The sequence below is a fragment of the Hylobates moloch genome, unplaced genomic scaffold, assembly GCF_009828535.3.
Source record: "Hylobates moloch isolate HMO894 unplaced genomic scaffold, HMol_V3 SCAFFOLD_7, whole genome shotgun sequence".
NCBI lineage: Eukaryota > Metazoa > Chordata > Mammalia > Primates > Hylobatidae > Hylobates > Hylobates moloch.
This window is the reverse complement of record NW_026652282.1, coordinates 18,246,479-18,274,310: the sequence shown is the minus strand read 5'-3', so window position 1 is coordinate 18,274,310 and position 27,832 is coordinate 18,246,479. Positions and strand designations below refer to the sequence as shown.

Genomic DNA, 27,832 nt, shown 5'->3' with positions numbered 1-27,832 from the left:
AGGTAAACTATTAAACCCAATTTACGTGTGTAGAAACTGAAGTAAAAAGAGATTGTTTTCTCGGCCAAGATTACAAAAATAGTAAGTGGTGAAGCCAGAACTTACATTAATGTCTTTTCAATTCTAAAGCCCAGTATCTTCCCTTGAATATCCACTGGTAGCTCACATGAATACAAGACTTTAAAAATCAAACTCATTATCTCTTTACTTTCATTCACCAGAAAAAACAAAACAAACAAACAAAAAAACTCCCTATCGTCCTCTAAAGTTGGGAGTTTGGAGTCACCTATGACTTTTCTCCTCTTTTTAATCTATTTTGTGTCCTAACAAATAGATCCTAGCAACTAATGCCTCTTCTCACTGCCTTAGTTCTGGCTTGGATACCTACTGCTAGACTTAAACCAGAATCCTAACCTGTCTTTCTGCTTCTAGTCTTTTGCAGCTCCAAAATACTGCTACAGTGTAAAAGTTTTCTATGCTTCAAAACCTTTAATAGCTCTCCAAAGGCCCAACTAAAGAACAAATAACCAATCCTCAAACAGGTCCTTTGTCAGTATGGTTGATTATAGCTTTTTCTCAGACTACTTTTCTTCAATGTGGTTCTCAAACTTTAGCATGTGTTAGAATCACCTTGAAGCCTTGTTAAAAGAATGCTGAGTTTTAACCCCCAGAGTTTTTGATCCAGTAGTTCTGGAGTGGGGCCTGAGAATTCCTCCCCTGACCCTTTATTTCCTAATACAAGTTTCCAGGTGAGGCTGATATTACTGGCCTAAAGAGCCACAATTTGAGAACCTCTGTAATAGATTATGAGCTCCTTGAAGGCAGTGACTTGCTCATGTCTAGATTAGTTTAGGTGTTTCATATGTTTTTAAGACTAGATACAACTCTTAAGTATTTATTGTGTGTCTTCCATGTAGTATGAATACAACAGTGAATGCAACACAGCCTGTGCCTCATTAAGGAGCAATAAACAGTTCAATGCAGTAAGATAAGTACCTCAATAGGGTGAATACAGAGTGCAATAGGAGCCCCCAACAGGGGCACCTAACCCATCCTTGAGGGTCTAATGAAGGTATCCAATGAGTTTAAGCCAAATTCCTTGGGAGTTGGACAGGTGAAGAAGATGTGGAGGTTGAGGGGGTAAACAAAGCTCTGAGGCAAAGTATCACTGGTTTGAGCAACTTTCAGTAGTTCAGTACACATAGATGACAGAACAAGGGAAGGAGTAATGAGGCAGGAGAAACACAGAGTTCAGATGATTGTAAGAGGATTTTAGAAAGTTGATAATTAAAAGAGTTGGTTGAGTAATGAATATACGTTTCCTTCAAACACTGTGCTTTTCTCTTTAGCTGTATCTTTGCAAAAGCACTCTTCCCTCTGCTTGTAATTTTTCTCTCACTTATAAAATCTTACCTATCCATAAACGTTCATCTTACATGCAGTACCCATCATAAAGCCTCTTCTTAAAGGTGACACCATATTTTCCTCATGTGAATCTCACAGCATACTGCATAACTTGGCTAGTGAGCTGATATGGTGACATGATGATGTAAATATTTCAGAGACAATAAAAGGCCTTGAAACTCGAAAGGAGGGTTTAGTTTTGTACATAAAACCAAGATATAGTATTAAAATATTCTTTATATGTAATACACTTTAAATTTGTCGCATAAAAGATTAAATGACCTCTCATCCAAAAAAGTAAAATACTTGATACTAAACCTGTAATAGACATTCTGTACCCCAAAATTTCAAATAAACTTTCTCCTTATAAATGAACCTTTGAAAAAATATTTCTCTTGAATACTCCAGACCTAAAGTCATAACGATGTGATTAAAACAAGGAAAAGAACAGTGGGTATAGATCCTATTTGTCCTAGAAAAATTTTACTTTATCATATGCATCATATAAACACTGTTATGAAGGTGTTTTTTCCAGAAAAATATTTTGTAGTGCTTTATCAATATTTTAATAGAGTAATTCATTCACATTAATTTCATGGGCTAAAATGAACCTTTATAAAACCACCATATACATTTTTACACAAATGTCTTATTATTAGCTAGAATGTTTTTCACATACACTGAACTACTATTATCTTCCTCATTATCCAAGGTAGCAGAAGTCAGTGTCTACAAGCAACAGCAAGTCATATAGCTTACTAATTTATATATAATCCCCAACATGTACATTAAAATGTATTTTATACACAACACAAACAGGATTAAAATTTCCCAAGAAGGTCATTAAGGAATCCCAAGTGCTAAAAGCCAGAGGTTCTGCTTTCTTGTGGATGGGGCTTGTAATTGTTTTGATCAGGCTGAAGCAGACAGCAGGTGTTCCTTTGTGAAGGACAACATAAGTGGGCAGGTCCTGGAAAATTGGTTGCCTGGATTAGGTGCACAAGAGGCTTTGGGGTTGGTGCTGAAGAGATGATAGGCTTCTTTTCCCCTCGGTACATAGAGGGAAGAAGTTGTCTCTGACCCCTTTAGAACTTGCCCTGGTCTGCTTTCCAAATAACGGCTGGTGAATTATTTGACTAACATATGAAAAGATAATTTCTACTCTATGGTCCCAAGTAGCCAGTTACAAATAAACATAAAGGTAAGAATTTAAGCCTATCAACCTAGACCTTCTTTACCTTTTTCATGGCTATATTTGGAGTTGCAAGAGAGCATCTTTACACCCACAGGCAGGAAGATAGAACATTTCTTAAAATATTGTCAAAGTTATTACCCTACACAATACAAAGAAACAGATTCATTATCAACATTTACACACACTCCTGTGTATACACACACTCTTACTCACAGGATGTAATGTAGATGATACCTTTTCCCAAAGGAAATTTTAGAGACTAGAAGTATGCCTATGTGAATGTCTGATAATATGAGTCATGCTACACCCAAATATCCTCCTGCTCTTTTTAAGAGCACTGAAGAGACTTAATTCAATACACAAGCCATCATGCTGCCGCTAATGACATTCTGTCTTTGCCAAATTTTTTGGTGCTGACATATTTATTATAATGTTCTGTGTCTTTGTGTTACTAAAAAGATACTGAAATATCTAATAAATTAAACACTTTATACCAATGACTACCTCTTTCTTTGGGAAAACAATCTATGTGAAGGAAATAGCATACTGTTAAAAACATTTCAGAAATAATGAATTTTGATATACAATGCCTTCCAAAGATCCTAAAACTATTAAATAATGAGTACCAATCTACAAAATCCACCTTCATCTAATTTTTTCCCACAAAATATTAATTAAAAAAGTCTTACAATATTAAAGTCTACTACATTTGGAGATATCTTAATTTTGTTCTTTCACAGTCATTTATTCACTGAACAGAAATAAAGAATTAGTCATGGTTCAGGTACAAAGGAATATAAGCTAATGTGTATGCAGTGGTTAAGGAACTATGCAAATAAGTGATTTTTAACCCTAGCTTAGAGTAACTTAAACAGGTAACTCAGAGTATTCAGAAATGTCCCAAGGTTTACCTATTTTAAATAAAACTTTAGTGTTGATATTTTTATCAACACTAAGAGATAGATAAAAAATAAAAGGAAAAGATAAAAGGAACAAACATTTGAAAAGAAGAAATACGGGAAAGATTTTATTTTCCTTAGAGAAAAAAAGCCCACAATTTAATGTCTTTATTCATTGAGCCATTCTTCATCTCACATCCTCCTGAACTTTAAATGGCACTTATCCAGTGAAATAAGAGTACATCAAGGCATTTGGCTTTTTAACATGGCTTAATTTCAAAGTAAAACTTAGACCATGTTAAGCTGCTCACAATCTGAATTTACATATATCTTTTTTAATACTTAATATTTTCATGTGAATTTCAGTTATGAATATGTGTGCATATATAATGTGTGTGTATAAATATATAGTATTTAAAAAGAAAGCACTAACAGAGAACATAATTTCTCACAGCTAAAGATGGACAGAGAGTCCAAGAGAGAGAGCCAATTCAAACACTACAAGAAGCTAGCACTTTTTCTCCCCTGGAATCTTTTTGCCCCACATTCAAGAAGTTCTGAGAGCTAAATCAGAATTTCTTGATTGACTCATAATGAAGTTCATGGGAGAAAGAAAATAGTGATAATAATTTTTCATGTAAGTTTTATGAATCACCCACATAATTTTACCAAAGGTGGTGACTTTCCATACCCTGTTACTTGCACTATCTCCTGTAACCTATCACTTATATTAACTGCGGACTTTGTATAGTTGGTGTCTTGACTTTTGTGATAAGCTGATTCCAAAGCTGTGGGTATAGTTCAGCATCTTGAACATACAGCTCACTTTTCCTTCTCCCCTTCCCATATGGCATTTCGTAATGCTGTGGTCTTTCAAGGCTTAAGGTTTATTTTGGAGGTTTCATGGTTTTCATTCATATACGCTACAGAAAACTAAAAGCCAATTTTGTTTTTATTTCAGCATCATTCACAATGTCCTTTTACTTCATCAAAACATAAAATAAAATTGAATGGGTCTGCAAGCTTTTGCTAAAGAGAGAAAAGGAGGAAGACAATTACATTGTAGTGAAAGGTAAAGCTGTAATGTAAACCTCTGATCATACTGTAGAACCTCAGTCCCCAAAAGAGCAGTAACATATTTTAAAATAACCATAATAATACAGGTTTTTCTTTTTTTGAGACAGGTCTCACTCTGTTGCCCAGGCTGGAGTGCAGTGGCACGATCATAGCCCTCTGCAACCTTGAATTTCTAGGCTCAAGTGATCTTCTTGCCTCAGCCTCCTGAGTAGTTTGAACTACAAACACATGCTGCGACACTTGGCTAATTTTTAAAAATTTTCTGCAGAGACGTGGTCTCGCTATGTTGCCCAGGCTGGTCTTCAACTTCTAGTCTCACGCAATCCCCCTCCACCCTAGCCTACCAAAGTGCTGGAATTACAGGCATGAGCCACTGCCCTCAGCCACAATACAGGCCTTTAACTGATTTTTTTTATGAAGATATTTACATGGGTTATTAAGTTATTAAATTTCAGTCATTCCTTCCTATATTTCATTTCTGTTCTTCTTACAAAGATGCTGGAAAAATATGTATTTTGAAATAAAAAGAAAAGACTCCCAGTCACCAAAGCTAAGGAGTAAAATGAAGCATCCTTATCTAAAATGTTAAAGCTCCCATTTATAAGAATTTTGGGGAAAATCTATACTTATAAAAAATTCATGCTTAAATTTAATTCAGGAACCTAAATGACAAAATTAAAAAACAACTTAAACTCTAGTATTCAAAAAGTAATATGTTTAAAAATGTACAACTTTGCTATAAATGATTTTTACAATGTCATTTACTAGCAGACATGTAACAAAAATATGCTTATTTGAAAATTTAGCAAATACTGCAATATATGTATATATTTATCAAAACACAAAACTAAAGCACATATATATATGTTTTTATATAGCTAAAAGTATCATTCTAAATCTTTATTAATAGAACTTTTAGTAAAAAAAAAATCTTCTGTAATGGCTGTATTTTCACTGTGGAAGTTACCTTTAGAAATCACTTTACCAAAATTCCAGCAACTCAGACAAAAAGGGGAACTCAACATAAGCTCCAAATGAGACCATAGGGAATTCTACATACCATTTTTCCAACTTTTAAAAATCCTTTATTGTCCACTATTAGGATAATAAGATGCAGAAGGGACAGTGTGAGAGGAAATGTAAAAGTAATGAGTGGCTATGTTACCTACAATTTGAGCTACCATGCCAATCAGAATATTAATTTAGTGGATGAAACCTATCCTTGAGTCCTAGGGCTAAATAAACTAAAAAGAACTTAAGATTAATGCCATCATCTATTTAATTTCCTATTATATGGTGGTTCTTTAGTGTTTCCCTTTCATGTGATAATTTTTTATCAGGCAGTTAAATGTTATCTGATTGCCTACTCCTACCACGAAAAGGAAGTGGATTGGGCAGTTGTGACTGGCAGACTCTTGCTTTTTTGAAAGAGATAAAAAAAAACGGGTGGGGGGGACTGAGGATGATACTGATTTGCAAATGAGCCATACACTTAATAAGTTAATAAGCCAGAGTAGGTAAGAACTTCAGCCAATAGATACATTTTAAACACATAAAATAAACTTATAAGGAAACTAAAAATTCCATGTAAAATAACTAGATCATAGTAACCACATGTTGACACTGAAAGATAAAGTTTAATCATAAAAAATGAAACAGTAACCATTTTAAAAAAGCAACTACTCTTCCTGGTAAAGCTAGTAAGAACTGCACAAATAAGAAAGAAATAAATCAGGATGCAGAGATCTGCAGAGAAAATAAATTGGTTAACAGGAGGTAACTATTATTGAGATATCATACAATTTATCTTCTTTATATAAGGACTTAAGATAATAAATTTTAGTTTGATAACAGAAACATGAAATATTATATTGGATTATAAAGTAATAAATTGATTTCTCTGTACAAAATAAAAATACAGTTTGTATCAATACGTATCACTTCAAAACCAGTTTCCACACATTCTCATCAAATCCATGATGTTCAATGTGAAATAAAAGAAAAGCAATCTATGAAGCTCTCATAAACTATCTACTACATAAGGTAGAATCTGAAATAAAATATTATTATGAGTAACTAAAATCATTGATGCATTGTTTCCTTCATTTTTGGTATATGTCTCTTCATAATTTTTCCCCCTCCCAAAAGAGAATGATTCACTTGTTCTATTTTAGAATACAGATTTCATAGAATCCTAACATAGTTATTTTAGGCTATTATAAGAACCCATTATTTATTAAGCAATATGTTAAACACCATGCTAACATAATTAATCTCTGTAGTCCAGCAACATGTGTGTTTACAGGAATAAGATGTGGGGTATACCAGAAACACTGCCTCTTGTGGTCTCAGTTTTCAATACCTTAGGTATATGGAATTATATGATAAATACTTTCTCCTCTGAGAAAGGAGAACAGAAGAAAATAGGCAAGAATAAAGAAAAGTTAATGAGATTAAGAGTGGAGGAGAAACAGTCCAGTGAGAAGAGATGAGAATGATAAAGAAAAGAAAATGGAATTAAGAAGAAAACCAAAAAAATAAAGACAACAATTTAGCAAATTAAAAAAGAGAAAGAAAGTACATCTGCTGTTAGACAACATCATGGTATTGATTCCACTCAATGACTCATTCATTTCTGCTGAAGTCCAGGGAAGGAGGTAAAGTGAGAGGGAGGGAAAAGGAGAGATGAACATTAAGGGGATCCCACACTCTCTATCCATTCTGATTATGTTGGCTTCTCCTTTGAACAATATTCTCCTGTTGTTCTGGGGTTGAAGGAACAAGAGAGTGAGGACAGAGTCCAAAATGAGAGACAACAGTGAGAGTAAGGGAGACACATAAATGAAGTTAGATGAAGTTTTGAGGTAGTCCTTCAATCTGTTCCCTCCTCCCACACTCTCTGCCATCCCTAGTCTTGCTCAACAATGTTTATCATTTTAGCGGTAACAAAAACCACTAGCTTATAGTACTTATCTTCCATCTCTCACTAATCAATGTAGAATATCCTATTTGCTGCAGTCTATCGTCTTTTTGACTATCCCAACCTGGTTATTTTCCATTCCAGTATCCTTTATAGCCTCATCTATTGAACCATTTCTTGCCATAATGTAGTCGTCAGGTTCCAGAATACCTTTCAAAATAACAGTGAATATGTTTTAATATTTATACAAAATAAAAGGAAAAACTTTCAAATGTTAATAGATTCAACCATCATATATGCCACTCTTTTCAAGTGATATTCCTGAGACTGTTTTTAGTATGGATAGAATCTTTAGAACGCTTTGCACACCAAAAACAGTATTAACATGAAATCGAACAGATTATAAATATGCCCCAATATTTTTAATAACTATAAGTAGTCTCATCAGCTAAAAAAATGTGTTAAAAGTGCATCATGAGGGCAGAGTTGCTGCATCAAACTATGCCGAGGTATCTCCCAGAGAGAGGGATGTAGTGGCAGATGAAGTGGAAAAAATCTTGGGAGATTCCAGCAGCCTTTGAGGAGTTGGATCTTCAATGGTGGGGAAGACATGTAATAAGACTCAGTCTGCTTTGCTTGGATGTTCATGATTTTTTCTTCTTCCTATCTGGCAGCCACAGTTTCTCAGCCACAGAAGTATGTTGGTTTGAAAAACTTAAAAGCCACTTATAATAAAGAATATAGCAACATGAAAAAGGACATAAAACTTCCAGTTTCATTTCAAATAAGAAAAGGAGCAAAGTAGAAACACAGACATCTAATTAGACATCTTGAAGATATACCATACTACCAATTTAAAAAAATAGTATTTGAATTCATCTGATTTATTCAACTTTCTCAGACTCTTAGGGAAATATTTAAAATAAGTTTTGTATTTATGTTAAGTAAAGAAAAATATCAGATTTTATATTTTACATTACTACCTATAGTCATAGGAAATTTTAGAATTACAGAAAAATACTAACTGGGTTTGTATCATTCAAAATTATAAGATTTAACATTGTTCTTTTCATTAATGAGTCTAAATTGGTATGGAACAATACTGGCAATCTCACTATTCTAGTCAATTAATGGATTAGAGAATTAATATTAGTTATGTATTTCAAATTTATTAGGCCATACTTTAATGTAACTATTATATCATAACCAAACCCTATGGTCATGAATGTAGGGAGAGAAGGGATAATTTCAGACTATAAATAATTTATACTTGTTTAAGAGAATTTCCATTTCACCACCTCTGTATATTATCTAATAAGAGATTAAATGCACTGTACAGACCACAATACAGGCAACAGCAAGAAAAAGAGGGCAGAGTAGGCTACATTTAGTGAAATGCATTGGCATTGGTTTTGCCCAAATATGCCTCTACTTGAACACAAAAAAAACCTGGCAACTGATATTATTAAAACAGTCTACTTTCATGAAATTCAACATACTATCTTGTCTCTATTGTATTCCAAAATCAATTTGTTGCCTCTAGCAACAGTATGCCAAGAAAGAGGATTCTAATTGGTCCAACTGTTGTAGCAGGTAAAAGAGAAGAAAGGCGGTTGGAAAGTTGTTATTGAGCTCCTAATGTGTGCCCAGCATTATGACAGGTGTTTTACATATCTTACTTATCTGAGTGAAAGAAGCAGAGTGAGGACGTGGCAGTAAAGTTTCAACCCTATTTCTAATTTCAGTTCAGCTGGCTCGCTATCCCAGCTATGTAAATTCTCACTCCCTTTCTTCTTCTCCTACCCTTGGCCCCCCTTAATATTTCATTGAATCCTGAGATTTACTCACATGCTTGTTAGGATTCTTCCTCTTTTGTTGGATAGTTATATAATTCTTGAGTTTTGGGAGGGAGTATAATAAAATTGAAGTAAGAACATGGGTCTTAGAGTCAAAGAGCTTTGAGTTTTGGGTGAGCTGAATAATTATTCTGAGTCTCAATTTCTACATATACCTTATTTGCAGGATTATTGCATGGACTAAATGAAATAAAATATGTAAAATACTTAACATGATGCTTGGCACACTGTAAGAACACAATAAGTGTTAGCTATGGTTATTATAATTAGAAAAAGGTAAACAGATGCACAGTTACCATGACTCACTTAAAGCCATAAGTCAATTTCAGAGCAAGAGCTGGAACCAAGTTTTCCCAAAGATCATTCTGTGTAGTTTTCAATATTTTAGAATATTCCTGTGATGTAAAGATGCATTTACACATTCTAGGTGTATTTAAATGTCACCAATCCACATAGATTTTACTAGTTTATTTGTAGACTTTCAAAGGCTTTCATATTCATTTCATAAACACCAGTATCTTTGTTCCACAAACAATGTCCTTTAAATAATTTTATTTTTATTAGAGACTAATCTCTATCCTCTTAATGACCATCTGGAAATGCATGCTGAAACTATTCAACAGATGTCATGTTTGTTAAGGTCACATTGCAGAAATGGAAGCAGCATGAACATTAGAAGAGGGAAAAGCTACTCGTCTACTGAAGCAGCTGCATTATCCCACTGCCCAAATCCTCATCCTATGGGACAGGAAACTTCAGTCAGAATAACTACTTTGTACAGTTTCTAGTAATCAGAAAAGAAAGCCATCAAAACTGTCATAGTGTGGAAAGGCTTTGTCTACTACCAACACTCTATTATTCAGTGTCAAAGGTACACCCACGCATTTAATTTTGAAAATGTTTACCAACTTTTACTTCACTTAGATAATGAACTTATTGAAGAGATATCATGGCTTTAATTATCAGTGTTTAGGAGCCTCTCCAAAATATCACAAACTTCTCAAATTATTCAAAACCAAAACTGAAATGTCATTTGCCTTATGATTAGAATCACTGAGGAAAATCAGGTTTTTCACAAAATTTCTTCCATCACTAGGACATGCAAAAGCAAATTTAGTTAAATTGTGTAATAGGAAATAATTACTCTGATGAGTTAGTGAGTGAGGAGTAGAATGCTAATAAAAACTCTGCCTTTTTTCAAATGAGAGTTATGATATTAATAATTTTAGATTATTTTAACTTTTTAAGATAACAAATACACTTTATTTTGGCAGAGAGTGGAAAAAACTGAATCAACTGAGACATATAAAATAGTCCAAAATGAAAAGCATATAATGTTCATTTTCTAAATCTAAGTTTAAGAAAAATAACCCTTAAAAATCTACAATAGGCACAGAATCCCACTATTATAAGAAATGACAGTGGGATTCTGTGCCTATTATAGATTTTTAAGGGTAGATAACAAAGGGATTTGTGAGGTTCATAGGGCAAGAACATTTTTTAAAACGAAAACTGTTGTCCTCTTTTAGGAAATAAAAAGCTAATTCAGCTATTAAAAATTTTAAAATTTTCAAAGATCTACATTTAAAATACTCCCCCCAAAACTACCAGATACTTTAATGAACAAATCAATGCTAGATAAATGGATATATGCTGTTATAAAACATCTACTAGGTAATTCAATAATTTATAAAGTGAAACTTTTAAAAAGTTGTATCAAGAAAAGGTTGAATTTATACATACTGTCACTTTAATTTCTATTCCAAAATTGTTATTCAAGTTCATGGAATATATACTATTATCTAGTACTTGTCCATATAGAAATGTATATCTAACCTCAACCACTACCAATGCTCTTCAGGTTCTTTTAAAAAAATGCTTTACATTCCATCAAATAATTAAGAAGAATAAATATTCAGTTATTTTTTCAAAAGGCTGTTCAATATTTTGTATACGAACAGGAATTTCACTTCATTGGCATTCTTTTAAAGCTTTAGCAAATCAAAATTAGTTCCTCCCACTGACTCTTAAGGTAATTATACATACCACAGTCTGATGATTAACTTGAATCACTTCATCGCCAGCATGGATTTTCTTGCACCGATCTGCAGGTGACTGAATATAATATAAAAGAAACGATAAAGAACATACATTTTATCAGTCATTTCCTGTCTCTGGAAACACTACAAAAAGTTCATCTCCATAAATTAGATTTAAAAATTAATTAAAAATTTCAAGGAATTAAACTAATAAACACGGTTATTAGTATTTAATACACCGTTTTTACCTTCTGAGCCAGTTAAATTAATAAACATAGAAAGAAAAAATTAATAAAAAATAGTTTGCATTCTATGCATAGCTAACGACAACAGAAATGCAAAATAATATATAGATATTTGTTATAAAAGAACACGTTTCTGAGAGCATTACGAAAAAATGATAATTGGTATTAACCTTTGTAAACTTTATACAAGCAACTCTCCTAGGCTCTAGTGGGTAAGTGCTTCAAAAATGCATTTCAAAAAATTATATCTTTTTGTATTTTGATCCTTTCCATTTGATATAAATAATTCACATTAACTTCAACAAATCCATTTCAAGTACATGAATATGATCAGCATCAAAGATTTGAAGTTTGATAATTAAATTGCTAATTTATTTCATCAGTAACACCAATTCTGAATAATCTAGCAAAGCAAATTAAAAGACGGACAGCAATTAGTTAAAATCATGTTACATAACATTCTAAGTGTCTAGTTATAAGAGGATGCTATTTCTCATGTTCTATATAGTGTAATACACTGGACAGTAAAACCATATTCAATGAACTAAAATGCCAATATTTCTGTAGAATGTAATAATCTAACACTTTTTTCCTTTATTCCCAAAAGGGATTAAAAACAAAAACAAACAAACAAAAAAACTTGGTAAGCTAATACTGACAAGTTTTAAGGAGTTTTTAGGAAATTAAAATGAGATGTAAGCTAGAAATTTTATATTGCAGGTCTGAGTAATGAATTTAAAATATTATATTTTTCTTCTCTTAGCTACTTATTATTGATTATATGCATTTTAATATGCTTTTGAACATATAGAAAATCTATTTTTATAAAAATGTATTTGTCTAGATAGACGTGTATGTGTTTATCTATCACACACAACCATAAATGCTGTGATACTCTTCGTTATTATCTACTGAAAGCTAAAGAAGAAGAATATGGTAATGTAATCTGCAAAGTACAATGCTACTTTTGAGACCCTGGAGTAGAACATACTTTAAAAGTGATTTCCAGTTTTTTTATTCATTTCCAATTATTTTTAAAACACAGAAGTCTTGAAACAATGTTAACCTCCATTCAACACATTTTTAAAATTCATAATAAAATTATGTCATAGGCTATAATTCAAGATAAGACAACATACCAGGGAGTTCTAGTTACTGAAGTAATAACACAAGTACATTATTAAGGGGATAGATGAATCTACAATAAAAAACTCTAAGAATAGTGTCATAACAATAATATAATATTTTTATCTCACAGCACCTTTAGGAGGGGGGCATATTACCAAGTCAGACAAGTACCATGAAACAATTCTGAAAAGATTGTAAATCATTAATATATTTGTAACTATAGTTGGTTCCTGTGGTATTTGGTTCATGACTGATCTTTCTGAAGGAAAGTATGGAAAAAATATCAAGCAAATGGTTCCAGTCATTATGCAGAAGAAAATGATAGTACATAAAATTCAAAGAAACTGAAACATTTTGCACAGGGAAGTAAAGAAGTCATATAAATTATAGACTTTTAGTTTTAAAAGAGATCCTAGAGATAGAATTTTGTCCAAATGCCTCATTTCACATATATGAAAACTAAGAAACTAGGGCACAGCAAAGCAAAATAACTTACCCACTCTAGTGAGCAGCTTTACTAAGACTCAAGACAGATCTCCTAATTATAAATGACTGAGGTTACCAAAAATACTTAAATATTTTTAAGAAAAAAAGAATCAAAAGATGAACTATTAATATACGGTTCATATCTGAACTACTCCCAGACTCAATCTTTCTTTTGATCACTTATCTATTTATGAAACATCAGTGAGTAATATGAGCAAGACAGTGTTCAACATTTTTTTGCAGATCCGAGACAATATAGAGATCCATTCCTACCGATTCTTCAAGATACAGTTCAAAATAACCATTTCTGTGATTCTTTCTCTGATTTCACTTGGCAGTATTTACTATTCTTCCCTTTGTCCATCCATGCAAATTACACTACTGTTTATAAAGATGAACCCTCACATGCTCTCCACGCCTTGATGGCACCAAACTAGTTTATTTTAAAATTCTTCCAATACCTAGCACCATGCCTGAAACATAGCAGACATGAAGCAGAGGTCTGTTAAATGAACAAATGAATAAATGAATGAATAAATAAATCAGAATGAACAATCAATGACAAGCATATAGTTTGTAACATCTTAACTGCATTTAAAATTGTTAAAATCTTCATAATATGCATGTTACTGATATTCTTGATCCCTATGACTCTCATATTTAATACCAAATGTGAAGCTGGTCCAACTGCAAATATATATTATATGTTTCACCTTTCACAAGAAACCACAGTAAGTGATTAAATAGGGGAAGTAGATGAAAAGAATGTTGATTTTTAAAAAGAAAATACTGGTAAAATGTTCAGATCAATAATAATTTGAGATTGAACTAATTCCACCTCAGTCTTCTTTAAAAGAGCACTGCATAAGCATGCAATTGGCAGAATCTCTAAAATAAAAAAAATAATATATTCAAAGCTCAGTACCTGTTTATATAATAATAGAATGGAAATCTGAAATAACCAAATGCAAGAATAATGATGTATTATGCCGTTCAACTCTGTCACACTGATCATGTTAATAATATCCACCATGATCTTTTCTCTCTATAACACAGATAGTTCTCTACAGCATAGCCTTTCTTAGCTTATTTAATTTTCATTACAACCTAGTGAGATATGTAGTGCAGATAATTTGTTTCCAATTATAATCGAAGAAACTGAAGCAATGAGAGGTTAAATGACTTGCCCAAAATTGCACTGCCGTTAAGATGCAGAACTGGTTGTAAGACATAGGCCTGTGGACTTCTGACCCACTGCTTATGGTGGTTCTCAAATATGCCTCAGATTCACTTGTTAAAATAGAATCTCTTACTAAGAAATAGGCTGGTCTCCAGAATTTCTGATTTAGTAGGTCTGGGGTAGGGCCTAACAGTTTGCATCTATAGCAAGTTCCCAAGGGAGGCTAACGCTGGTGTCCAGGAATGTCACTGTGAAAACCACTCAGCTATACCATGCTGCCCTTCCACTGAATTAAGCTGAATTATACTGGAAGTATTCAGAAAACCTGACTTATCTGCTATTTATTTCTCACATGAGTTTAGTTTCTTTAAATAACCAAATCATTTGACAGATGGAAATGAATTCTTTCAGATGTCACAATAACTTGTCATGAATCAGAAAATACAAAGACAAATCTCTGGCTGAAAACACCTGATTTACTTTAAGTAAATAGCTATTCTAAACAAAAAAAAGTGAAATTTGAACAGAATGAATGCTACTAACTCAGTATCTCTTTTAAATTGTATCTACTATCTGTTCATGTCCTTATCCTTAGATGTTAACCTCAATCATGTGAGATATATAACTTGTTAGCAATAAAAGGGAAAAACACAGTTAAAAATTTGAAAGGTTAAAATACTTACATTTTCTGTGGTTCCAGTAATTACATGGAGGCCATCATATGTAGATTTAATATACATACCCTACAAAAAAGACAGCATCAGAAAAGAAAGTGAAGCAATTGGTGAATTTTCAAGTACATTATAACCTCGTTTATATAAAAAATTACTCTATCGAATTAAAACTGCCACACACCCCAGAAATAAATCCATGAAGACAGACGCTATCTTTAAACTGGTGAGAAATTACTATCTGAACATTCTGGTTCCTAAAGTTTATCTGAAGAAGCCTATACTCAATTAAATAACTACTTGATAAGTGAATTGCCTGTGAGACTTATAAAATGCAGCATGGTAATTCAATATTCCTAAGAAAGAAACTCTCTCACTCTCCCCAAAAACCCATACTGCATATTCTGTGGCAAAAAAGTTACAATGGGAAATTAAAATATTGGTATGTTATTAACTTATTATACTTGATATATTATATAATGGAAAGTAGTTTTCTAATGAGACACTTCAATTATAACTGGAACCAGAAGAGTGATAAAATATAATTTACATAAATTTCCTCCTATTTTGTAGTATCCTGTATTTTCCACCTTTCTTATTGATAAAGTTTTACTAATTATATCCAATCATCTCTACATTGATAATTAAAAGGTAGTGTGTATCTGTAGCAATCCCTTCCCCCAGTAAAAAGGACAAGATTCCACTTTCCATTTAAATAGAACCATTTTTAGAAAAAACTTCATTAAAGTTTAAAAATTATACAGAAATCCTGAAATCGTACAAACTTTAAGAGCAAATGGAAACTTTAAATTATGGATAGTGATGGAACTTTATAGAAAAAAAATCACAATAAAGGATTCACATTTTTAATATTAAATAATTTAAGTAAATCAGAACAAACTAGATGATTCAGTTAATGAGTTTTTGTCCCCTCCAAGGAAGATTGTTACTTTAAATTCATTTTCGGGGAAAAACTACCCAAATTTTACCTATAAAAGTGGTTTGCATTTCAAAATACTGATTTCATAAATAAAAATACTAATATTAATTAACTTCAAATCTGAAATATAGATTTAATAATAACAACCAACAATACCATTTCAGAAAAAGCATACATTTAGTACTTATATGAAGCAATTGCTACAATGTTAATTTCCTATACCTTTGTTAATTATATATTTAGATACCTGAAAATACATGTGTTTTCACTGAAAATAAGAGATTAGAAAAATAAGTAGTAAATTTCATGGTATGGAACTATTGAGAAATCACTGGGTAGATTTTAATTCTAAAAAGTCATATCAGTAATACCATATGTCTAAAATGGCTGAGCCTGGATTGCTAATATGAAACCAAATGAATGCTTATCACTTTATATAAAACAAATAACCTTAACAAAAGTACAATCAGAATTTAATTAATGGATTGGCCAGTAGTTTTTGGCTATGACAACATGGTAATATTCAGCCTTACACTGGTGACAGGTATACAACATACTTAATTTGAAGGTAACATTTACTCCATTATTTACTGATCGGTAAATATAATAGTATTATTTTAGAACTTAGAAGAGGACAAGATCTCTGCAAATATTTTTCATTCAGGAATTAACAATATTATATCAGATTAATAAAGGATCTTAAAATACAGTCATGTGATGCATAATGACGTTCTGGTTAATAATGAACCATATATACGATGGTGGTCCCATATATTTATGTAATGATATTTTTATTGTACCTTTTCCGTGTTTAGATATGTTTAGATACACAGATACTTAACACTGTGTCACAATTGCCTACAGTATTCAGTACAGTAACATGCTATACAGGTTTGTAGACTAGGAGCAATAGGCTCTATCATCTAGCCTAGGTTTGTAGTAGGCTGTACTATCTAGGTTTGTGCAAGTACACTCTATGATGTTCACATAATGATGAAATTGCCTAAGGATGCATTTCTCAGAATGGAATCCCGTCATTAAATGAAGCATGACTGCACATTTGTAAGAGCTAGAGAGTAAATTTTTCATGGTGTTTTTTGTTTGTTTGTTTTGTTTTGTTTTGAGACGGAGCTTCACTCTTGTCCCCCAGGCTGGAGTGCAGTGGTAGAATCTCGGCTCACTGCAACCTCTGCCTCCTGGGTTCAAGTTACTATCTTGGCCAGGCTGGTCTAGAACTCCCGACCTCAGGTGATCTGCCTGCCTCGGCCTCTCACACTGCTAGGATTATAGACGTAAGCCACCGTGCCTGGCCAATTTTTAGTTTTTGACATATAAGGGTTGTGAGAGGATAAAGTGGAAAAAGTGAACAAAACAAAATACACTGTTCGGACACACGAAACAATTATCATCCATCATTATCTATCACCATCATTAATATCTACTTGTTACAATGTGCCAGGGATTGTTTTAAATGTCTTGCACTTATTTCACAATAGTCTATGTGGTGGAAATTATCATTATCTCTGTTTTAGACATAAGAAAACCGAGGCACAGAGAGGCTGGGGAGTCTGCCCAAGGCAGTGAAGCCAGCTTTCAAGCCCAGGCAGTCTGACTCCAGAGTCCACACTCTCAACAACTGGGCTCCTGATTTATGGCTTTATTTACAGTTAGGAGAGTTGTACACCTTAACTTTTCTTATCAGAATATTTGACGACTGTAGATATTAAAGTCAAACATTCACTTTTTAATATCTGTTCTAAAAGACTAAGACCACTTTAGCAAACATGTAGTATATGAAATGTAGCTAAAAGAATAACTGGGATTGATATTTTACAAATTCATTTCAATTACCCATCTCTCTTTGAGGCAGGATAGGTAGTCAAGGAATTAACATGTCCTTGGAATTTGGCAACTGTGGCGAATGTATGGTTAACACAATAAGCCCCAGCATTCACACTGTAGTCAAGCTCATTCAAGCACAGCTAGGAAATTTCCCCTGGAGGGAGCATGTGCATTTTGATTTTACCTGTCCTCAAACTAAGCCTCTGCTCATTATAATAGTAAAAAGCACACCCCTGGGTGGAGATTTAAGATGCTAAAGAGACATGCAATGTATGAACAGGCATGTACAGCTACTGTGCACGTGCACACCCAGATGACCACCCAGAACATGCTTACTAGTAACAGCTCTTCCCACCTCCTTATAAATAATCACGTAAGACTCCCATAAAGGGAGTCTCCCTAGTGCCAGTCTTGGCAGTCTCATCCTCAGGAGCAGCCTGCCCTGAATCCTCTCTCAGGGTGTACTGGCTATTCTGCACCTAACTTTCACAATATTCTTTTTCCTTTGCAATAAATTGCTCTATGCTACATCTCCTTTGCTGTGTATCTCTTGTTTAAGTTCTTTTAAACTAAGAAGAACCGAGGTTTCACAACAGCTGTCAACATCTTGACAACTGTAAGCAGAAGTTGATTCTATTTTTCTCCATGTATCTTTCAATACTGTGCACTATTGACTACGAATTAAAGGTGTTTGACAAGAGTTCTAAATGATTCTATAAATGATGAGGTCATAAAGAAAGCCTAATATTTAAAGAAAAATGTTTAGAAAAGACACTGTAGTTATTGGGATAATAAAAAATCATGGAAACAGCATAGCTATGACTCTAAATTTATCTGTGTATAATTATTACAAATACCAGGAACTTAACTGACAATTGTAAGCCAAAGACAGTATCTAGTAGTAATAGGAAGAGGATCTCATCATGAAAACATTGTACAATTTATATTAAAGCTAATTTTTTCAGATGAATAAAAATTTTAAATGCTTAGAGATGTATCTACATATAGACATAAAGCAATAGGGTAGAAATAAAACAAATTTTTAAATGCCACAAGAATAAAGATATTTTGTTTTATGTAACATTTTCATTTCTAAACTCAATAAACCATGTTGTAACTGCTTTTAATAATCAAAACTGACTTCTTTGTCTTTTTTAATCTCCCTCTCATAGTAGTAATGAGAAAAATGGCCAAAAGTCAGGCACCAAAAGAAAGAGAAGAAATAAGTTGCTTGGATGAGTTTCAAACTAATCATCTTTTGAATAAGAAGGGGTCTAGAGAAATACATCTGATTCGTTGTTCACCTCTGAGAAAGGGCCAAACAGCAGGAGGACATGTAATTCAAATGACTCTTTTTCTGGAATCGTGACAAATATGGCTTTCCATTTCATCAAAACCTTCATTCCTCCTTTTCTCTTTTTAAAAATTCATTAATTAATTCTAGAGCTGACTTGCACAGCTCCCTCTCTCCTGCTCAGGTTGCCAAAATGACATTTCCTTTGCTCTGTCTCCAAATGTTGGTTAACCAACAGGAGCCAAAGCAACCTCTCAGTCAAGTTGGTGGAATAAGGCATATTTGGAGATGGTCCAAGTACCTAAATAGAAAAAGAACTCCCTGAGGCCAAGAGGTTTCCCCAGGGATGACCCCAGTCCCTTCCTCTCTATTCGGCTCATGCCTTGGCTCTGATCCAGTTTTGTTGTTTTAATAGCTCTCATTTTCCTTCCTTTAATTTTCTGCTAATTATTGTTGTTTAAAGGCACTTTAGAAGAAAGTTTCATATGGTTCAATCATAATTAAGGTTGTTTCTCACCAGTCCTTACAATGCTTTAGGACTGTTAAACCTAAGAAATTCTAGGAGATTTGACTAATTAGAAAGCTGATAAACGATGTATCCAGTTTATCAGCAGGAGAACAAATCAGTTATCTTTTGCCTATGAGACATGTTCTGTCCTAAAATTGGAAGAACACCTTCTGTGGATATTTCTAAGCTAATTAAATTTCATTAAATCTTGGTTCTCCCACCGCTTTCTATTTCTTTCCTTCATTTATCATTTAGACATTTACTATGGCTAATTACCAAAATCCTAAATCAAAATCCTAAAATTGGTTTATTTCAACTGTGACTGACTAAACTTATTTAAATGTGACTGAATTTTAAAATGATACCTTGAATAAGCCATGTAAATTCACTGTTTAGTACTTCCCCTTTGATATGAATCACAAAAATAGTTTTATACTTAACTCTTTTTATTAATATTCAACATTTTAGGTTTTTCTTTTCCTTCCTTTCAATTCCCAGTGAAGTGCTGCCCATTGTCCTTTAAAAACAAATTTCTCTAAGTAATTTCAGTTTTAAAGTCATCCTCCTAAGCTTCTCATACCTCTGTTTAGCAATTCAAAATTTGAATGTGGAATAATTAAAAAAGCTTTGTTCAGATGTACTTCATCTAGATTTACCTGGACTTAAACCCTGCCTCTGTTATTTATTATCTATATGTGATACAGAGCAAACTGGTGAATATATGCAATTTTATTTTCTCATTTGCAAAATGAGAAAATTAATATCTACTCTATAGAGGTGTGAGAAAAATACCTGGCAAATGGTGGGCATTCATTTCTTTTCTCTTCTAGCTCTCTCCTAAACTGTTTAACTGAACCTGGTTCTTAGCATTTTAAGTTCCCAGATCTACCTCTTTCAAATGAAAACAATAAAGGACCTGTCCAGGGCTATACCTTCCTTAAAAAATCAAGATTTCATAAAGCCCATTAATTAGCATTGTTTTGACTTACTTTACAAGGTTATTTCTCCCAATGATTTCAGTGGAAATTAGAGAAAAAAAGTCAGGCTTTTTTCTTTTTAGAACCACAGACTAAGAGCCAGAAGGAACTTTAAAGATGATCTCCTCCTCTCCCTCACCTACATGACTAGATCGAGGCCAAGGTGGTTAAATTTACTCTCCCATCTCTTCAAGATCACTCTCATAGTTATATTTTATGTAAGTTATTTGTTATTTGTATCTGGGTGTTCTGACTTCTAGTTTAATACAATGTTGTATTAGTTCATAATTTTTCACTCTAAAAATCATGCTTAGGGGACTTCCTTTCCCTTATAACTACTAAAAGGGGACATATAGAAAGGCCAATCCTTATTGCTATAGATTGAAGTGTTTTAAAAATAACACTGGACTTTGTAGATGTAACTAAAAGGAATAAAAAAATTTTAGATTATAATTACTTAAAAGAAGTTCTAAATGTAATCAACATTAGATAAAGCACTTACAGATTACAATGATGGCATGCTATGTCTGATATGCTGATTTTCATCATATTCCTTCCCAGGAAAACACCCATAAAAGCCACAACAGCACTAGGAACTACAGATAACCAGAATTAATTTGCCACATATCCGGAGAAAACTTACTCTCTAGGATAGATGGCCTCAAACTGAAAAATCAGTGGTAGTCAATAAAGGCTTTGCCTTCTGAACATTTATATAGATGTATGAAAAAGAAAAGCCACAGAAAAAGTTAAACTTGCTTAGAGATCTTAAAGAATATATTATCTGAATTCGATTATTAACGCTAGTTGTCAAGATTTCTATTTTCCAAAATATCATTAATTGGTAAATTCATATACAGGGAGAAAGTGGAAACACTATGGCACCAAACTAACATGTAATAGTTGTGTAGTAGTTAAGATATTCTCTAGCCAGTTTCTTGTTTTTTGTCTCAATATCAATTTTTATATGCTTTCTTCCTATAGACTTATATTTTTAAAAATCTCAGGGGCGGAGCCTGCAGTGAGCCGAGATCGCGCCACTGCACTCCAGCCTGGGCGACAGCGAGACTGTCTCAAAAAAAAAAAAAAAAAAAAAATCTCTCTCTTGGGTTAAATCTAGAACCAATACACTTTTTAATCAGGTGAACAAAATATCAAACATGATTATATCTATTATTACATAATAAAAAAATACAACTCATAGACATCTAGTGTTGGCAATATCCACATATCCACGTGCTTACTTACCCTTCTAAGAATGAATGTGAGTTATAAAGAATATCAGTTTTGTTTAGCTAACCCACCCTAGGGGAAGGAATAACTATTAAAACCAGAACAAACCAAAGTAAAACAAACAAACAAAACACCTACTTTCATGAGCAGGTAACACTGTGGTGTTTATTATAAAACTCTTAAACTTCCTTTAAACCTAAGGAACTTTGGTGGGGAGGGAGGTGAAAGAATGTAATTGAAGCTAAATGAGTACCAAATTAAATTAATTCAGAAGTCACCATTTTCAATTCTCCTTCATTTTCATTTATCTTCATAAAACTTCTTATCCTGTATCACAAACTTCTACTACCGTAACTCCTCCAGGAAAAAAATACCAAAATGTTCAGCGTCTGTTGAAATTCATAGATTCCCACATTCAGAGGCTGCTTTGTCCACATCATTAGCTCTCTACTGATGGATGGTGGTTTTGATAAACATGGTATCTCTTACCAGCCCTTCGCTTGGTTTGATGTTTGCCAGTTGAATCACTTCCAGGTGAGCAGACTGTGAAACCAGAGGATCTGATGACAGGGATATGATGTGGTCACAGACTCCAGAAAGAGTTTTACACTGGAAGCACAAAAAGAAAAATAATTGTGGTAAATACATAAATCACCTTTTGTAATAATGTTTTTATAAGGAAAAATAAAAGAAACAGTAGAAGAAAGTAACTGGCATTTTATTCTGTAAAATCTGTACAAAGAAATTCAGGTGAAATGGAAACACATTTACACACAACACACCTATATTCTAAATTATGAGTGTAAGAACTATATGCCAAAATATTCATTTGTTATGGTTATACTGTTTCTATTATTTGATTTACCATACCAACAAAAAATGATGGTTAAACAAACTTAACCTGAGAACCTCTTGATTACAACCATAAGATTGAACTGAACACTATAAAAATCTCGAAGTCTTTTAATTCATGGTCAGAAGTTAAAAAAAATCTGGCCAAGATCCAGGAAAGATGAATCTTCCAAATATGCTTAACAAACTCTTCCTACTTATTTATCTAGACTTTCCTGCCCAACTTTGTATAGTTTCCCACCTCCTCCAGGCAAAGTCTCAATCCTTTCTCAGCATTCTATGAACAATCTGAAATTGCGAAACTATTTTATTCTGAATCCCTCTGAGGCAGGTACCATGCCCTACTCATCTCTGTCTTCTTATCTTTTTCCCTCCACCCCCACCTACCACCTACATCAGGTAGACAAATCCTACAAAATACAAAGCATTCAATAAATATTAGTGGAATGAACTGAAGAGCAAATGAGCTTAAACAATTAGTAGAGTGGCTTTACTAAGGACAGAAAGCTAGCGCTTTTGTCAGGATAAATCCATTCATGCTAACTGTATGAAATAATAAATGTAGAATATGTGTTACAGCTATCATGGTATTTTAAGGCTTACACATGGCAAAATCATGAAGAAAGTAGAATATGAGTGAAGAAGCTTGAAATATACTGCCCTAAAATATGCTGGCCCTCAGATGCTTCACAGACTCTCATTGTATTTACTGAAGCCCGGTTTTCATCATTTGAAACTTTTTTGTTGCTTTAACTATAGGAGGGACTATTATTTTGCAATCAAGGTATTATCATCTATCCATCTCCAACATGTTACATTTGTTCTGTAGCCACTGTTATTAGTCTACTGTAAGGTAGACAGTGTTAACCCAAAATATCTGAGACAAATCTCAGTCAATTTAGGAAGTTTATTTTGCCAAGGTTAAGGACATGCCCGTGACAGCCTCAGTAGGTCCTGATGACATGTACCCATGGTGACTGGAGTACAGCTTGCTTTTACACATTTTAGAGATACATGAGACATCAATCAATATGTGTAAGATGTACATTGCTTCAGTCCTGTAAGGCAGGACAACTGGAAGTGGGGGCTTCCAGGTTAGAAGTAGATAAGAGACAAAAGGTTGCATTCTTTTGAGTCTTTGATCAGCCTTCCACTGAATACAAAATTTAGTCTGGCTCAGTGAATCTGCATTTTTATATAAACAAAGAGGGCAGAGGAAGCAATCAGATATGCATTTGTCTCAGGTAAGCCTCAGAGGAATGACTGAGTTCTGTCTGTCCTTTGTCCACAAGGTATTCCCTTGTGGGCAAATTGTGAGGGAGGTATGTAGCTTCTTATCTTTGCAGCTATCTTATTTAGAAATAAAATGGGAGGCAGGTTTGACTGACATTGTTCCCAGCTTGACTTTTCCCTTGGCTTAGTGATTTGGGGATCCCGAGATTTATTTTCCCTTCACAACAGTTTCTCCTGTCTGGTCAAGATAATAAGAACTCTCTTTCTATTTACTATGTTCTGTTCTTGGTCCATGGCCTCACTTTTTGCTGGGCTCGGATTCCTTACACTAAAGAAGCTGTCATGCTAAATTTCCCTAATTGTGCTAGTGCTTTTTGCATCTGCTTCTCAAGTCTATACTTTTATTGTGTCTATCAGCCCCTAAAGATAGACAGCCTCATGGTACCAATACCCATAGAAAGAACATGGGATTGATCTGAAGACAGATGTGGGCAATCACCACACTGCCAATGATTGCTGTGTGACGATAAACAAGTTATTTTATATCCTTGAGATTCACTTTCCTCAGATAGAAAATGAAATGAGCTAATAAAGATTACTTTATATGGCTGACATGCTAAGACATGATAATGCGTTAAAAAGAGTCCAATATGGCTCCTATCCAAAAAAGACACCCAATAAATGCTTTTTCCTCCTCTGTTGCTTTCTCAACCCTCAAAATGCTGAAATCCTATTCATGGTATGAATTATCTCATTATTCTTAATTGAATTACCTTGCTGACCATCTTACAATGATCAGTAATTACACTGGTTAGTCTAGCTGCATGGCCATGATGGAGAGTTCACATCTCTTTACTCTCTCTGATGTTCAGGTCTCAATGCTCTTAGATACAATGAAGGTATTTACTCTGAAAAGCTGCTAGGCAAAGTGCCAACAGGAAGATCATTCCCCTGAAATAGGAAACCCTTCAGGGCCAGTTTTGTGGGAGGGTGACTTGCGCAGTTGCACATGGGCCTACACTTGGTTTTATGCTCTGCTGTTGCTATCCTGGAATTCTTAATTGTTTTTGAACAAGGGGCTTCGCATTTTCATTTTGTACTAGGTCTCACAAATTATGTGGCCCATCCTGGAATCCCATTCTCTGTATTTTTAAAAATTTGTCTTAAAAATATACATCAGCAGCCATGGAGAAAGGACAGAATGGCAGTACTTAACATATAAAAACCGGCTGTGGTTCAAATTGTATGTTTGACAGGAAGAAAAATAATGGCAGAATTAAATCTTTTAGCTATTCCTTCCCTTCCCTATGTGGTTATATTTTCATTCTTATTTTCTCTTTATCTCAAGTAGGGGAGATAACATTGTGAATGCTGAAGGGTTTCTATACAGGATACTTGGATAGCATGCTAATCTGAAGGGTACGAAGTCAGTATGTTAAAAAGAACCCTTGTGGTTTCTACAAATTGAAGCATATTTCAAAAGAGTCCAATATATAAATAGGAAAGTAATGGATGTATATAAATGGCTCTCTGTCTATATATACATATGTATATTTCTTACAACATTCAAGGCCTCATATAACACTCTTGTAATGAGCAACAGTAGCTCTCCTATTCAGGCACTGGTAGTTTTATAGAACTGGGGTGGGAAAACGAAAGGCAGAAATACCAGACTGTAGACATTTTAGGGAAAAGAAAATACCAATTAAATTCATCATATTAAGTTGCAAAAACGTCTTCTCAGATTCCTCTTGAGTAATTTTGTTTGCCAAATGCTTGCTATGTGCTAGGTGCTGCTAGGAATACAAAAGGTGAGTAAACACATTGACTTTACCAGCAAAGCTATCAGGTGTTAACAGATTTAAGATCTTAAAAAATATAATTAGAAAAGAAACCCCATTAGAACCTTGCTTCCTATTTTAGAGATAATATACTAGAAACTTTATATTGTAGCATTTGGCACTTAACTAAATAAGGCAATTAGAAGGGGTATAAAATGGTCTTGCTTTACATGCTAATTCTATACTCATTACTGCATCATACATCAAGTTACTGCAGGAAACCACATTAGCAGTACTATAGGAAAGTTCCAGGGAAGTTATTTAACGTATCTTATAAAACCTGAATTTGGTCAATGCTATTCATTAAGTGAAATCATGTGAGATATTATATTATTATAATTTATATTTTAAAACACAATATTATCTATTACTACCTAAGCATATTCTAGAAAAAGAAAATTATAAAATAACAAGAAAAATACATTTTTATTATAATTCAACAACATTATTATTAGATATAATTTGAAGATCACCTACCATGTGTCTGGCACAATGCTAAATACTTCATATTTATGATCTCGTTTATCCTAATAACAACTTCCTAAAGTAGGTATTACAGCCAGTTTAACAGATGTGAGAAGGAGGCTAAATAGACCAAGGTCATTAGCATGGCAGAAGGACTTGAATTCCTAATCATTATTGTGCTAATTCTGTTTCTATGCTTAGCTCTGGACTTTTTTTGATCATTTTGTACTGTTTAAAATCAATGTCTACATTAGATGGATGTTATATAACATGTTTAAACTACATAGTATAATATAAGGCAGGCTTGCAAGTGTTCTTGCAATTTAGAATGTAGTTTAGATAAGGAATATTAGAACTGAGACTGTGAAAGACATGGCTGTCTGGGAAAACTTAGAGCAACTTTACCAGCAAATGGACAACTCTATACTAGCTAGAAGATGACTAGTAACCACTGTTATTATTTGCTATTTTTGCCATATTCATACCAAATTTTTTTATTTTATTTTTACTTTATTTTATTTTTGAGATGGAGTCTTGCTCTGTCGCCCAGGCTGGAGTGCAGTGGCGGCTCACTGCAACCTCCGCCTCCCGGGTTCAGGCAATTCTCCTGTCTCAGCCTCCTGAGTAGTTGGGACTACAGGCGCACGCCACCACGCCCAGCTACTTTTTGTATTTTTAGTAGAGACAGGGTTTCATCATATTGGTCAGGATGGTCTTTAACTCCTGACCTCAGGTGATCCACCTACTTCGGCCTCCCAAAGTGCTGGGATTGCAGGCGTGAGCCACTGCACCCAGCCCCCAAAGTATTTTAAATTATATTTATCTTTATTTCTAAAAATAGAAGAAAAAATTTGTACCTAAAATTAAATACTAGTAAATGATATGCCTTATAAAAGCTACAGAGAACATGAAATGGAAATAAATGTTTAACTGACTTTCTGGATTATTCTTCCAAGTATACTGGAACAAATGAATAAAAATATCTTTAGTTTAAAAAGTCAGAAAATTCATTTGATGCAGGAAAGAACTCAAGGCTGATAAGGTTAAAAAAAAGATTTACAAAAAGAAATTTATACTTTTTGGGTATATATGTATATACAAGGAATAAGAGTATAAAATATAAAATCAAGATAAATTAAGGAAGCAACAGATAGATATACATCTTAAGATGGCAACAATAATGTGAAAGCTACAATTTAAATACAGTTTAAACAATTCAGGCTTCTTATCAATAGCATGGAAAATAGTAATGAAAGTTTATTTTGATAAACAGTTGTGTACATGTTTAAATATTTATTGATAAAAATAATATTTCAATATAAATCATGCTGCTATAAAGACACATGCACATGTATGTTTATTGCGGCACTATTCACAATAGCAAAGACTTGGAACCAACCCAAATGTCCAACAACGATAGACTGGATTAAGAAAATGTGGCACATATACACCATGGAATACTATGCAGCCATAAAAAATGATGAGTTCGTGTCCTTTGTAGGGACATGGATGAAACTGGAAAACATCGTTCTCAGTAAACTATCGCA

At 33.5% G+C, this 27,832-nt stretch overlaps 1 protein-coding gene across 5 annotated transcripts in view; it reads right to left on the bottom strand.

The window, feature by feature from the left end:
• The window catches only part of LOC116812285 (connector enhancer of kinase suppressor of ras 2), a 173,123-nt gene extending 149,845 nt beyond the window's left edge, over window positions 1-23,278 (bottom strand). For 2 of the 5 annotated variants that reach the window (XR_009214309.1, XM_058441493.1), the window contains exons 1-3: window positions 22,384-23,278; window positions 15,113-15,172; window positions 11,398-11,466 (exon numbers count right to left, since the gene is read on the bottom strand). Coding sequence is in view for 4 of the 5 variants with exons in the window: in XM_058441493.1 (XP_058297476.1) it covers window positions 11,398-11,466; window positions 15,113-15,172; window positions 22,384-22,542 (288 nt within the window). In the remaining variant the exon portion in view is untranslated. The remainder of the gene's footprint in view (window positions 1-11,397; window positions 11,467-15,112; window positions 15,173-22,383) is intronic. The other 3 variants (XM_032757989.2, XM_058441495.1, XM_058441494.1) reach the window with 3 other exon arrangements.
• Window positions 23,279-27,832: the final 4,554 nt, after the last annotated feature.